Here is a 13517-nt window from a genome sequence, read left to right as displayed (position 1 = left end):
GGTGAAAGTAAGAAAAGAGGATGGTAATCTTGAGTTTCTACTTACCTGAAGAGTCAGGAATGCTGAGTCCATCTTGTGCACTCAATATCACTTCTTGACTCCCCCTCTGTATTCATGAACCACAATTACTAGATCATTTCAATTCTATTCACAAATATTGACCCCTTAATATATGCTACAGCCCTGAGATGACAAGAAATGAACAGAATGTAGTTTTTGTTCCTAGGAATTCATAGGCTCTGGGTAAAACAAGTCATGAAAATAAAGTCAGCTGCTAAGTTCTAGTGAGTGCACTGGAACAACATCTAGGACACTGGTTAGGAACAATATTAGGTTTGTTTATTTTATTCTTACAAGTATCTCCTGAGGACAGGAGGAAGCTGGAGGTGGAGGTTATGGTGAACAACTTGGAAATCCTAGTCTTAGCCTTATTTAAATTGGGTTTTTTTCAAAACTCATTTTCAAGAAATACTGGAGAATGACCATATAGTTGTAAGATGCCAAAGAAACTGGGGTGGAGGATGGTAAACTGAGTAGAAAAAATTACCTCCTCCTCAAGACAGCAGTTCATGTTGTTAAAATTATGCCCTTCTTGGATCCTATTCCATTCTCCTGACTTTTCTCCCACTTTATTAAGTAAAAAATATACAAGTTATCTACTAGTGACTTAACAGTCTTCTTAGGTTCAGCTTCCTCTCATCCTTTAAACTGTGTTTCCTGGAGTCGCACACTATGTTGTCTTGCTCTACTCTTTTTCTAAGACATCTTGTTCATTCCTATGGCTTTACCTACCATCTATAGGAGTATGAATGCCATTATGTACAATTGCAGTTTTGTAGTCTTCCCTGAGCACCAAAATGTAAGTGTTTAATGGAAACCTTAAACTTGTTGCATCATGGGAACCTCCAAACTCAGTCTAAACAAGCCTGTCTTCACAAAATTTACCAGCTCTCTTCTATAGTCTCCTTTCTCTCCCAGTCTTGGATAGAAGAATGTCCCAATATACTCATTGCTCAAGCAGAAACCTGAGCATTATTAGCCTCTACTCTCTTTCCCTTCCATCATCTATTGAGTACTATTAATTCTATCTTCTGAGGTATCTCAAAAATCTTCCCTTTCCTATCTTCACTACTATAGCTTTACCGCCTTGTTTCTGTCCCTCATCATTGGGCTAGGGAACCAATTTGCCCCTCATATCCCCCCAACCAAACTTTAAGCTCCTTAAGGAAAGAGACATGGTCTTCTTCCTTTCTGAACTGTGCTTCCTTTCTCCCCCGACAATATTACTGGACACAGTACTTTGCACGGTTTGTTGAATGAAGAGTAAGTGGAGGCCTTGTGAAGTATGGTTACATATAATCTGTAGTTTCAACACTCTGCTGTTTTTAATCCACTTTCCTATAGAAGCGATGGTTCTGCTGTTATAACCATCTAATACTCTAAAATCTGTCGGAGACATAATTAATCCCAACAGTTTTCTTTGCTAATGGGAGGGAAAAGAGAGAGAGAGAGAGAGACCGCACTTTAGAAACAGAAGCCACTGTTGTCTTTATAAAACACAGAATTGTGCTGCTGCTGTTGCTTGCTTTAGAAGGAACTGTACATTACAGCTGCTGGGATAATTTTACAATGGACTGGACAAGGTACAGCTCAAAGCAGGACACAAACACAAGTCTCAAAGGGAAACAAATGCAAACAAGTACACAGCTGTGGGGCTTCAGGGACATTTCCCCATCCATGCTGGACTTGAGAGGGATTAAAAGTTTAGAAACTAAAGTGAAACCCAGAGTAGTCACACATGCCCACCAGATGGCTGCTAAGTGCAACATCACACACCAATCAGGTTGGACTGTGTGCACAGGAAAGTCATTTCATTTTTCCTTATTGCTACTACACCAGGGGACTCAGTGCATTTGACACATTGTCTTTACTTGCACAATCCTTGGAGGGTATTCTATTTTCCTTTCTAAAGAAGGAAATCTGCCTTCCCCACCTTATTCTGTTTTGAGCCCATTCCCTCCACTCCCATTCTTAGGCTCCCAAACAGCAGCCAGAGGTTCTAAGTCAGTAGGAATGGAGTTAAGGGGAGAGCACCAACCTAGCCTCTCTCCCTGCCTAGGGAGAAGGCAAGTCCTAATAAAAGGGGGGGAAGAGAAAACCAGAGAATCCCATCTCCCCAATCTGCTTAGAAGGCTAAATAGGAAAGAGTGCCCTGCATATCCCTGCCATGATCAGACTTTAAGAAGGAAGCCATCCCAGCTACCATCTTGGATTGGCCTAGCCCCAGTAAATATTAAAAGTAACTTCCCCCAATGTAGTTTCCAAAACTGCATTTTGGCTAGTTTGAGATGACTTTCCACCCTGAAGGGGAAGGAACTTCCATTCTTCGTTACACATGATGCCAGGTCTAAAATACAGCCCCACCAGCCTTGCAGATAGATATCTGATGGGCCAGCTAAGAATTCAAAATGTCCCCGTGGCTGCCCATCCTGAGTGCTAGCCTCATTTACAGCATTCTGGACACACACCCCCTCCAAAACAAAACAAACAAAAAAAAACCCATCCAAGAATATTGTTGCTTAGGCAAAGAGGAGGCCACAGTGGAGCTATCTAGTAGCTGGGAACCAGGAGCTTTTTAGGGAGGTTTCATGCTTTTAGGTATCTTCATTGTCAACATTATTCTAAACCTAAGTTCCCATCAACAATAGCCCCAGGCCTAACCCGAGTTCAACAGTAGCACCTCAACCCCCAATGGATCAGACTGGACTGGAAAAATGATCAATGAACAGTGCTCTTTCCCATCTTTTATCCAAATTCTCTCCATTCTCTACCCATCACTCTCTTCTTCCCCTATGTCCATCCCCCTAACCCTCCAATCCTGGAAACCAAGTAGCTCAACCCTATGACAGCCTCAGAAAAGGGAGGCCCGAGGTGGAGAAATGGAACCAGATCTAGAAAAAGCAATGAGAAAAAACAGCTCCAAGGAATGGACAGATGTGGAAGTTGTCAGAAGACCTCCTGATTTCATGCCAGGTAGGCAGATCTGCTGCGCTGCCCTTGTGTAATGTTGATGGCAATCAAGCCCAGAGAGAACATTACCAAGGCTTGGGGAACAGATTCTTTGTCTTCTGCAGCGAAAGAGCTAAACCTGACCTTGCTAGCTAACAGTGGGATTATCATAGCCATGCAGAGAATTCATCATCACATAGGTAGGCAGGCCAGCAAACAAGCTTAGTGAATTTAAAAAAAAAAAAAAAAAAGGAAAAGGAGCCAGGGAAAAGGGAAGTAGAAAAGAGAGGCAAGAGAGTAGAACAAAGGGAGCAAGAGACCTGTTTAGGAGGATGAGGCTGGGGTCCCCCCAACACTTCCTCAGAGCACAAGTAAGAAGCACCACTTAAACCAAAGCCAAAGCTTGCTGCTAATACCACTTCTCAATCTGCATGCACCATCTTTCAAACAAGAATAATCCTCAAGGTCAGGGGTATTTTTCAAGTCACAAAGATTTAAAAAAAAAATCAGAGCAAGAAGTCATTTTCTCGCCATTACCCAAACCGCTTCTCTTGCTTTGTATTTCTTGAATGGCATGTGCAATGCCAAAGGGCTAAAAAATGCATCTCAGGCCCCAGCTCAAAACCCAAATGGAGAGAGTGAGGCAAAGAGAGAAAAAGGAGAGAACATAAACTTGTTGCTGAGAGTAGGTGGCTACCACCAGCTCCCTATGGATATTTGCAAATGCTGGTGAATGACTGGACCCTCCAGGAACAGTGCCCTGATCCCAGCCCCTAAATGCACCCAAGAAGAGAACATGCAGAGCCCATTGTCCCAAGAGAGCTCCCTTCCCCAAAGGGTGACTGAACATGAAGTAGACAGTATATGAAGGCGATGGACAGGGCAGATGGAGTGTTGGCATCACTCTCTTTAGGCACTTGTGTAAGGAATGTAGGCTCTCCAGTGAGCTGCCTCCTCCCAGAGCCCTCCATTCTGTTCTTCAGCTGGGCTGTGCCCATGGGGCATCCCATGCTGTAGCCAGTAGGAAAGAAGTAGAAGAGGAGTTACTCAACAGTCCTGATGCCTTCTCCATAATCAATGTTTGTGCTACGTTTTGTGAAGTCGCTGAACAAAGTAGCCAACCAGAACAGAATCTGGGATAGACTGTTTTGCATAGCAAATCTGGGTCTGTACAAGGGCTGCTGGGAAGGGGAAATAGTAGCTCTAAGCACACAGGCCAGGATTCAGGCCGGCCTCCAAGCCTGAGCTAGGTCTAAAGTGTCATGGCTTCATCACCAGACTGGGGCAAACCCAAGCCCAGGCTCCTCAAAAAGAGGAACTTCCACACTGAAGCTGCAACTCCTCATCCCAAGCAGTGGGATAGGACAAAAATGAACAGTTAAGGAAAGAGGGGGCCTTGCCTCAAAGCCAGCAGGCACCAAGCTAGAAACCCCCTACTTTTCCAGTTCTGCAAGACAGCCAAACCCCATCTTTATCCAGGGAGACAAAAAACAAAACAAAACAAACGCCCATGCCACCCACTCACATGCCCTAGTGGGAAACTGGGAAAAATTCATTTGTGTAAACAGAAGCAATAGGAAGCAGCAAAATCCCCCAGCCTGTCCACAGGACACACTGGAATCTGGGATGAGCCAAAGTGTCAGAGGACAGTCCAGAGAAAGGGAAGATGCACTTGCAGGAAAGAGTGCAGGGCAGTGCAGAGGAGGGAGCATATAGCAAGAAAAAGATATTATCTGCACAGGGGAAGGCTGGAGCCTGAGCTCCTCCATGGGGAGATAACCACCCTCTACCTAGCCAGGCCAAAGAATAAGTCAAGTACATGGCTCAATGTTTCTGGGATGTAAACTTACTGGGCATGGGAGGGATTTCCAGATTTTGGCAATAGACTCAAGTTATGGTATAAAAATAACATTTAGTTTTTGCTCTTTTTTCTTATTTTAGAACTAAAGATCATTTGTTATAAGACACCCCAGTTAAGAAATATTGAAACATAAATGACTTGACCATCAGGGGAAAAAAGAAGCCAAGAATGAGAAATGCTATGAAAGTAACTCCAGACCCAGGAAGGTGGGGAGGCTGGGAGACAGGGAGAAAAGGAAATGTTAAGTGGAAAGGCCAGGGGCCAGTCATCTCAGCAGCTCCAAGACTTGTCGTGTCTGAAAGTGCAAATGTCAATGGACTTTAACCATCTTGAGGTTGTGATCTTTTTAAAAGCTCAATGAATACGGAAGTCAATTCCTTTGAATGCAAAATAGCTGGCGCTCTGGCTGGAGGCTTGTTGGGTTAGGGGTATTTCTTCCCCACCTACCTCCTCTCCCACCCCCACCCCACCCCCTAAAGAAAGGTACAAAAGGTTGCAGTTCTGCAGCATTACCATTACAGGGAAGGCACTGGTTACCCACCAGTAGGCGGAAGGAAGACAGGGTCGTGTCACTTCAGAGCTAAGTGCCATAGTGCCTTAAGTCTTACTAGGGGCTGGATGTCTGTCAGGGAGGAGGTGTAAGGTGGGGTAGAAAAGGTGGAGAGAAAGGAATAAGGGAAAGGGGAGGTGGCAGCTGGGGGAGGAGAAACCAAAATCATTAGCATTAAAAATCTTCCTACAAACTGGATTTTCAACCCATTAAAACATCTAGTATTCTAAAATATTGATCTGGGTCTGGTTTCGTTTTTCCTCATAAACAAATCTAGACCTTTTCTGATTAAGGCTCCTAAAAAATCCTTCCCTCCTCCCACCCACTTTCTCAAGCCCCTCACACTCCCATCTAAAGTATCAAACCCAAACCTACCAGCTTTTGTCCGCGAGGCTGCAGAGCCGACCTTACCAAGTTGTCAGGCATGAGTCTTTAGCACTGCGAGTCACATGAGACACCTGTGTGTATGGTGGGCACCAGTGCTGCCCCTCTTGGTCCAGTGGGGTCAGGGCCAGATGTGACAAGATGGGGTGAGGGGTGGGGGTCATGAGGTGGACATCAGAGATTTCCGGCTGGTGGTCTGGCTTACTGGCCCTGTTCCCCACCCTTTTGCCCCCTTGTAGAAGGAAACAAGGCCTTCTGAATCCTCCCTACCCTCCCTCCTCCTCCTTGCTTCCTCTGGATTTGGGCGGCACAGCTCTTGGGGCTTGGAAAGCTTTCTTCTATCCAGTGAGGTAACAGCGTTCTGCCTTCAAGCGAAGTACATGGTGCGCAGAGTATCCTGATGAACCTGCACGGCTTTGGCCAGGGCCTGGGGGTCCCGCCCATTGCTCTGCCCCGATATGTGGCTCCCCTCTCCACTGAAAAGCAAAAATGAAAGAAGTCCTTCCTGGTGCACTGAGCTGCTGCTAATCCATTCCCCCATCCAGAGTACCAATTCCCCTACCAACTTAAGAGAAAGTCCCAACCCAGATTTTGGCAGATGAGCCCAAGGGTATCATATTGTACAATATTCATTTCCTTCTGCCCAAGGAAAGTTGAGATGTGGTACCAGAGCTGGAAGCAAAAGGGAAGCCAGCTTGATTCCAGGCCTCACCTGTCATGCTCCTTGTCCACTAGGTGGTATCGTGCCCGGAAAGCCACCAGGCGGGCATAGTAGGCAGGTGCTGGGATAGAGACGGAGCGTGTGCATCGTACATAAGTGTGGCACAGCTGGTACGTCAGGATCTGGAGCTCATCCGCTGTGAAACGGTTGTCATCCCAAAGGACATAGTAATGGGATGGTCGGCTGGTGCCCTGGGAAGATAGGAAGGTGAGGGGGCCCCAGATTGGGCAGAAGAGATGGCCAGTGCTAAGAAACAGGATCACTGTTCTGTTAAGAGTGTGGTTGGGGGCACCTGGGTAGTTCAGTTAAATGTCTGCCTTCAGCTCAGGTCATGATCCCTAGGGCCTAGGACTGAGTCCTGCATCAGGTTCCCTGCTTCTCCATCTCCCTCTGCTGTTCCCCCTGCTTGTGCCCTCTCACTCTCTCTCAAATAAATAAAATCTTAAAAAAAAGATAGAAAGAAAGAAAGAAAGAGTGTGGTTGGAAACCCACCCACAAAAAGGCAGACACAAAGCCAAGTATGTCATAAAACACTCTTGTTATGGGCACCCCTAAGATGTTCAAAATGTACTTCTGTTCAGTACGCTCAGGGATTATTAAGAGAATAATCCTGTTCTGAATGCCCTCTGTGATGGCTGTTGTATTTTAGAGGCAATGGGAATAATCAACTCATCTTTGACCCACTGGAATCCCCTGGATAGCCCAGCTACCTGGATGCCTGCATGGCTGCAGAGATAGAAGTCGAACTCAAATGGGTGGGTGATGTTGGTGTCCACAGTTGTCCCAGCTGGGATGTTACCACTCTTCCCAATCTGTATAGAGACAAAGACAAACAAGATCCCAAGATCTGCCTCACCCTAAGTAGGGCCCCAACTCAATTCTACTGATCCCACCAGAATCTCAAAAGTAAAGCAGAAGTTCCTGTTCTCAGTAAGTGCTGATTTCACCATTCATTAGCTGTATGACCTTAGTAAGTCATTTAAGCTTCCTGAGGTTAAACTGGAGGTAATAATAGTACCTACCTCACAGGGCTGCTGTGAGGAAGACACCTTGCACAGTGTCTGACATATAAGAGAAGTTCAATAAATAGTAGTTCCCTTCTCTTTTCTGGGAACTGATCCATATATATGGTCTATAGGCCAGGGAGCTAAAAGGAGGGAGAGGAAGTATAAGGACAGGCGGGGAGAAAGGAAAAAAGGGAAAGAGGTGGCAGAGGAAGGACAAGAGCTAGCGGAAGGGGTTATGGAGGATAGACAAACCAAAGACTAAATCCCGATTTATCTCAAGGGCTTCTTCCATATTAAGAGAAGGGAGACAGGAAGAGGATATGGGTGGTTTCCTTGATCTCTCACTCACTCGCTCATTCTTGTCAGCACAAAAAAGGCGGGTATGATGGCGTTTCTGCACCACAATATAAGTGATTCCAGGCTGGTAGTCCTTTTCCAGTTTGATGCAGGCATCACGAATGGCCAGCAGCTCATAGTGGAGGATCTAAGCACAGGATATGGAGGGAGACAAAGAGACATAACTCCTCTTGAGTCACATCTTTGTGAACTAAAGAGTTGCCATTTGTAATATGGATTTTTGCTCAGTCTCCCTTTATAAACAGACATGCAACCATTAGAGAGATGACACAGCCTTTCTGTCAAAATCAGCTTTATACTCAGTTCACATGATATGTTGCTATAAAAAATTGGCCAGGAGGCTTGGCATCAGCAGAGAGCACTCACCTGGTTCCTATGTATAAAGAGACCTAATATCAACACACAGAAACAAAGCACAAAGATATCACTAAAACCACAATGCCCAAAGTAAGGTCAATTTCAGGATCAGGAGGATACAGGAATTCCCCTGTGAGCTTCAACAACAGACAGTGTTGAGACCACCAGAGAAGAGCAGACACATAGTTCAGGAACTGGTACAGACAGAGTAGATGAATTCAGTCCTACAAAGAAGCAGGATTATAAGAATATGGACTAGCTAAAGAAGAACCCACAAGTAAATAATCATATATAATGGTTGCCTTGTTGTCTTAGAAGTCAGATATAGGGAGTCAAAACGGTATGGTAAAAATATATAGAATGGAAATCAATTAGAACTGGATATAAACCCAAGCTTTATCTAGTTGTATTCCTGTAAGCAAGTTACTTAGCCCTTCCAAGTCTCATTTTCTCCAAATCTACTAAAGTTACTAATAAGACCAGCCTCATAAAACTGTTGTGAAAAATATAACAGATTAAGTGAAAGCATAGAAAACCTACTAGGGGTTAATAATGGCTCATTGCTTTGCTAAGTAGTTTGAATTTTAACCCAAGACTATGTGAAGCCACTAGACATTCCTGAACAGAGAAGTGATAGGATAAATTCATCTGCTGTTTAGGGAACACTGGATGACTTGGAGAAAACTGAGCATAATGGTTAAGAGCATAAACTTGAATCAGGCCAATCTGTCTGAATCCCAGTTCCCTGAGTGTTTAACTTGGTTGACACTAAAGAAATCATTTAACATTTCCAAGCCTCCTCTCTGACAAATGCAATAATAATTATTATTTCATAGGGTTATTCTAAGCATTAAATAGAACACACATGGGGGCGCCTGGGTGGCTCAGTGGTTAAATCCTCTGCCTTCGGCTCAGGTCGTGATCTCAAGGTCCTGGGATCCAGCCCCACATCGGGCTCTCTGCTCAGCGGGGAACCTGCTTCCTCCTCTCTCCCTGCCTGCCTCTCTGCCTACTTGTGATCTCTGCCTGTCAAATAAATAAATAAAATCTTTCAAAAAAAAGAACACACATAAAGTGCTTACTACAATTCACTGTACATAAGAGGTACCCAATAAATGACAGTTATATTAATATTAAATGTCAGTCAAGGAGACCAATTCATTATATACTATTAACAACAGAATATGAAGGCTTGGCAGGGACAAAGAAAAGTAGGAACATTCTGAAGGCAAGTCAATAGCAGTTCTCAAAGTGTAGCCTCCAGACCATCACCTACCTAGGAACTTCTCAACTACAAACTCCAAGGGCACCTGGGTGGCTCAGTCAGTTAAGCATCTGCCTTTGGCTCAGGTCATGATCCCAGGGTCCTGGGATAGAGCCCCAAGTCAGGCTCCCTGCTTGGTGGGGAGACTGTTTCTCCCTCTCCATTTGTCCCTCCCCCTACTCATGTTCTCTGTGTGTCTCTCTCTCAAATAAATAAATAAGGGGTTCCTGGGTAGCTCAGTGGTTTGGGCTGCTGCCTTCGGCTCGGGTCATGATGTCAGGGTCCTGGGATCGAGCCCCGCATCGGGCTCTCTGCTCCGCAGGAAGCCTGCTTCCCTCTCTCGCTCTCTCTCTCTCTGCCTGCCTCTCTGCCTACTTGTGATCTCTGTCTGTCAAATAAATAAATAAAATCTTTAAAAATAAAATAAAATAAAATAAATAAATAAAACCTTACAAAACATCAACAAAAAAAGAACCACGATGAATCAGAAAGTCTTGAAGCCCTACAAACTGTTGTAACAAGCCCTTCAGGTGACCTTGATGCATGTTAAAGTTTTGAGAACTACTAGTTTAAAGAATCAGTGTTCAACATGAATCAATGAGTAAATATGCACTGAGGCTCTTCTGTTACAAGACAGGTCTTTGGATGCTTATGCACACCACCTCTCAGTTATAATCTCTGCTCCTAAGCCTACTGGCATTTTTAGCAAAGCTCTCAAAGAAGTACCACCTCCCAATGCCAACAGCTTTTAAAGAAAAAGAGCAGTACACTTTGCACCCATTAGGCCCTCTGGCCCCAGTGTGAAGTTTTTCTCCACCTATTTTGGTCCCTACCTGGGGGAGCTGGCCTTCAGGAACCCCATCTCGGTAGAAGATGATGCGGGTAGGCTTGAAGCGGGTAGACTTGTAGAACTGGATGAGCAGCTCACGCACCATGTAGGATAAGTCTTCAATGATCTCCTGCCGGGGTCGCTGCACCCGCACAGTAGCACAGTAACGGCTGGGGTGGGCATCCATACTGCCTACTACCTAACAATCAAAAAGAGGCAGGATCAGGCTCCAAAATCTCCATCCTTCCAACACTTTTAGGATGTAGATTTGGGGAAGCTTCTTAGCAAGAGAACTACGTAATCGAATTAGCAGGGTTTTGGATTCAGTAAGTCCTGGTTTCACTCTCTATCATGCATGCAGAAGTTATTTAATCCACCTGATCATTTTCCTTCTCTCAATAGGTAAGAAAGCCACCTGCCGGCAGTGCTATTATGGTACATGTATAAAACCTTACATAGGACCTAGCCCACTGTAAGTACCTAGTAAGTTCAATTTTCTTACCCCTTGCAGGAGGGCATGTGAAGGTTTGGCACTACTAGCTCAAAGAGCCAGAAGTTTGTCCTTTTCTCAATTCAAGTACTAATCTACCCAGGAACCAAAGTGAAGAGTGTACCTGCAAGAGGTAGGAGTAACATAATTTTCAAAGGGGACAGTGGCCAGAGCCTAGGCTAGGACAGATGGCCACAAGGAGAACAAGGTTAAGCATAGTACAGGATTTCCCTGCATTTACTGTGCTTAGCCCAGTCTGCCTAGAGAAATGTGAGGGTTGAGAAGAGAAGTGGGAAGGAAGGCTTAATCCCACTAGCAATTCAGAAGCCTCTAGGGATGGGGAGCACAGAAGTCAGGAGAGGGACTGGAAAGACATCTAATCTACTAGATGGACCAGGGGTAGAAATGGGGAAGAAGAAACGACAGTTCCAGCAACTAAGTAACCACTTTCATAAGAATTTCAGAGAAGAGACATGGTCTTTCCCATACCCAGAAGTAGGCACAGAGAGAGAGAAATCTGAACACAGAGCAAGAGTGATGGAGACTGGCCAAAGTCTCTGGCCACCGCCTACACTCTCACTGCTCTCTCTGAAAAACAGATACCATATAGAGTTAGTTTTATGAAGATACCAAGGGAGTGGATAATGGGGATGACCAGCTGAAAAAGAAGTTATTAAGAAGGGTCAAGCATCAGAGCTGAGAAAAGGAGATTATATGTAGTCTTCAGCACTCAGAGCTAAAATGAGAACCTTAAGAAGAAGCTGGAGAGTATCACTCACTGCTGTGATAGAAGGTTTTTTCCCATCCCCTGCTGGGGGGTGTGTAACATCTGCTCCAAGGAATATCACTGGCTGTTGAAACACGGCAGAGCTAAACAAAGAAGAGAAAACAAATGAGGAGGAGTTCGGTCATCTCTTCCTGGCACCATCTAGCACCCATTTTGGTCATCTTTCTCTTGTGTCTGATTTACTCTGCCTGGCCAGAGTCCTATATTTTTGTCAATCCCCAACATGGTACCTTGCTTGACAGGGCAAGTGGGCAACACAGTTCATACCGCTGGTGTGGGACTAGGATGTTGTTAATGCCACCAAGTTTGACATTGATCTTCAGGCAGAGATTGGACAGAGTCTGAGGCGAGGTCTTGACCACATTCTTCACTTGCACACACTGTGTAGCCATTCCCAAGAGTGTATCTCCAACACGTTTCACTTCAGCTATAAGTAGGGAGAGAAGTAATTAGTGCATTCAACAAATATTTACTGAATGGTGATTAGATGTCAGGCAGGATAGGAGGTGGTAAGAACACAATGGTAACCAGAAACACAGGGTCCCTAATCATAGTGGTTACTGTCTAGTGATTAGTTTTAAAAGTCATGAAAAGTACAACAATGATAAATGCTGTAACAGAAAACTTCATGAAAATATGAGAGCATATAATAGGGGGTAATAACAGCCAGGAAAGGATTAAATAATGATAGAGACGAAACCCAAAGGTAGAAAAGCACTTTTCTACCAGAGGGAGAAAAGCACTCTTAGAAGAGAGGCAGAGTTGGGGGAAAGCATTCCAGACAAAAGAAACAGCATGCAAAAATGCACTCTGATAGAAGAAATGTTTGAGAAACTAAAAAGCCAAAGTAACTAAAAGGAGAGCAAAGGAACCATGGTATGAGAGAAAAGAATGTGGTCATCAGACTGATCTAGCAAGAATTAAAAACAGCTTGTACTAAGAAAACAGTCACTTAGATGGAAAGAAACAAACAGATTCAATAAATATTTAAGGGACTCAGAGATATTATATGTAAGGGAAAATAATTTTTATGGATAACGTCAAGCTTCTAGTTTTTGTAATAAAACAGGTCATAAGCTGTTTTTGAAACACTTTGAAGTGCTTTTTGATCATCCCAGTGAGGATATCAATTAGGCAATGAGAATAATAGTTGGGAGCTCAAAAGCATCTTGAAAAAAGATACAAATTTGTTAGATATTTTATACAGGTAGTAATTAAAAGCATGATCTTGATGAGATCATCAAGGAAGAGAAAAGGTAAAAGGAACAGAGCTTAGATCTGAATCTTGAGGAACTTCTAATATTTGCCAAACTGTTAAGAAGATGGGTCTGCAAAGGAGAAATACCCAGAGAACTAGGAGGAAGACAGTATTGTATCATGAACACCAAGGGAAGAGAGAGTTTCAAGAAGGACCAAGTATTCAACAAAATCAAACACTAAGAGATCTAGTAAAATAAAGAGCAGAAATATCCTTTGTTTTTCTGTTTGTTTGTTACGCCCAGCATAAAGTCCAATGCGGGGCTTAAATGCACAATTGTAAGATCAAGACCTAAGCTGAGATCAAGAGTTGGACAACTTAACAGTCTGAACCAACCAAGAGCCCCCATAAATGTCCTTTGAATTGATTTCAAGGCAAAAAACTAACGCACAGGGACACAAACTATTTTGTGATATAAAGTGCCAAGGAGGAGATGTGGGATCAGTGAAGGATTTAGTATGTTTTCAATGAGACCTGGACATGTTTAAAAAGCTAAAAGGATCATTTCCACTACCAAGAGAGATAGAGTAGTTAGTAACCAACCAATGCTTCTGCAGATAATGTTTCGAAAAGCCAGACAAAAACAGAAACCATCCTCTGAAGGCAAGAGAAAGGTGCTGAGACAAGAACTGAAGGGGCATAA

General features: G+C 44.0%; 1 protein-coding gene across 4 annotated transcripts in view; it reads right to left on the bottom strand.

Annotated features, from left to right (window-relative positions):
• Nucleotides 1-317: 317 nt before the first annotated feature.
• LOC309842554 (protein argonaute-1) overlaps nucleotides 318-13517 on the bottom strand; it is a 38163-nt gene continuing 24963 nt past the window's right edge. For all 4 annotated transcript variants that reach the window (XM_082686872.1, XM_082686871.1, XM_082686873.1 and 1 more), the window contains exons 13-19: nucleotides 11884-12043; nucleotides 11609-11699; nucleotides 10344-10538; nucleotides 7882-8016; nucleotides 7236-7337; nucleotides 6517-6716; nucleotides 318-6280 (exon numbers count right to left, since the gene is read on the bottom strand). In XM_082686872.1, the coding sequence (XP_082542998.1) occupies nucleotides 6172-6280; nucleotides 6517-6716; nucleotides 7236-7337; nucleotides 7882-8016; nucleotides 10344-10538; nucleotides 11609-11699; nucleotides 11884-12043 (992 nt within the window). In that variant the 3' untranslated portion in view covers nucleotides 318-6171. The remainder of the gene's footprint in view (nucleotides 6281-6516; nucleotides 6717-7235; nucleotides 7338-7881; nucleotides 8017-10343; nucleotides 10539-11608; nucleotides 11700-11883; nucleotides 12044-13517) is intronic.

Source organism: Mustela nivalis (genome assembly GCF_964662115.1).
Source record: "Mustela nivalis genome assembly, chromosome: 10".
NCBI lineage: Eukaryota > Metazoa > Chordata > Mammalia > Carnivora > Mustelidae > Mustela > Mustela nivalis.
This window is presented reverse-complemented; position numbering and strand designations above follow the sequence as displayed.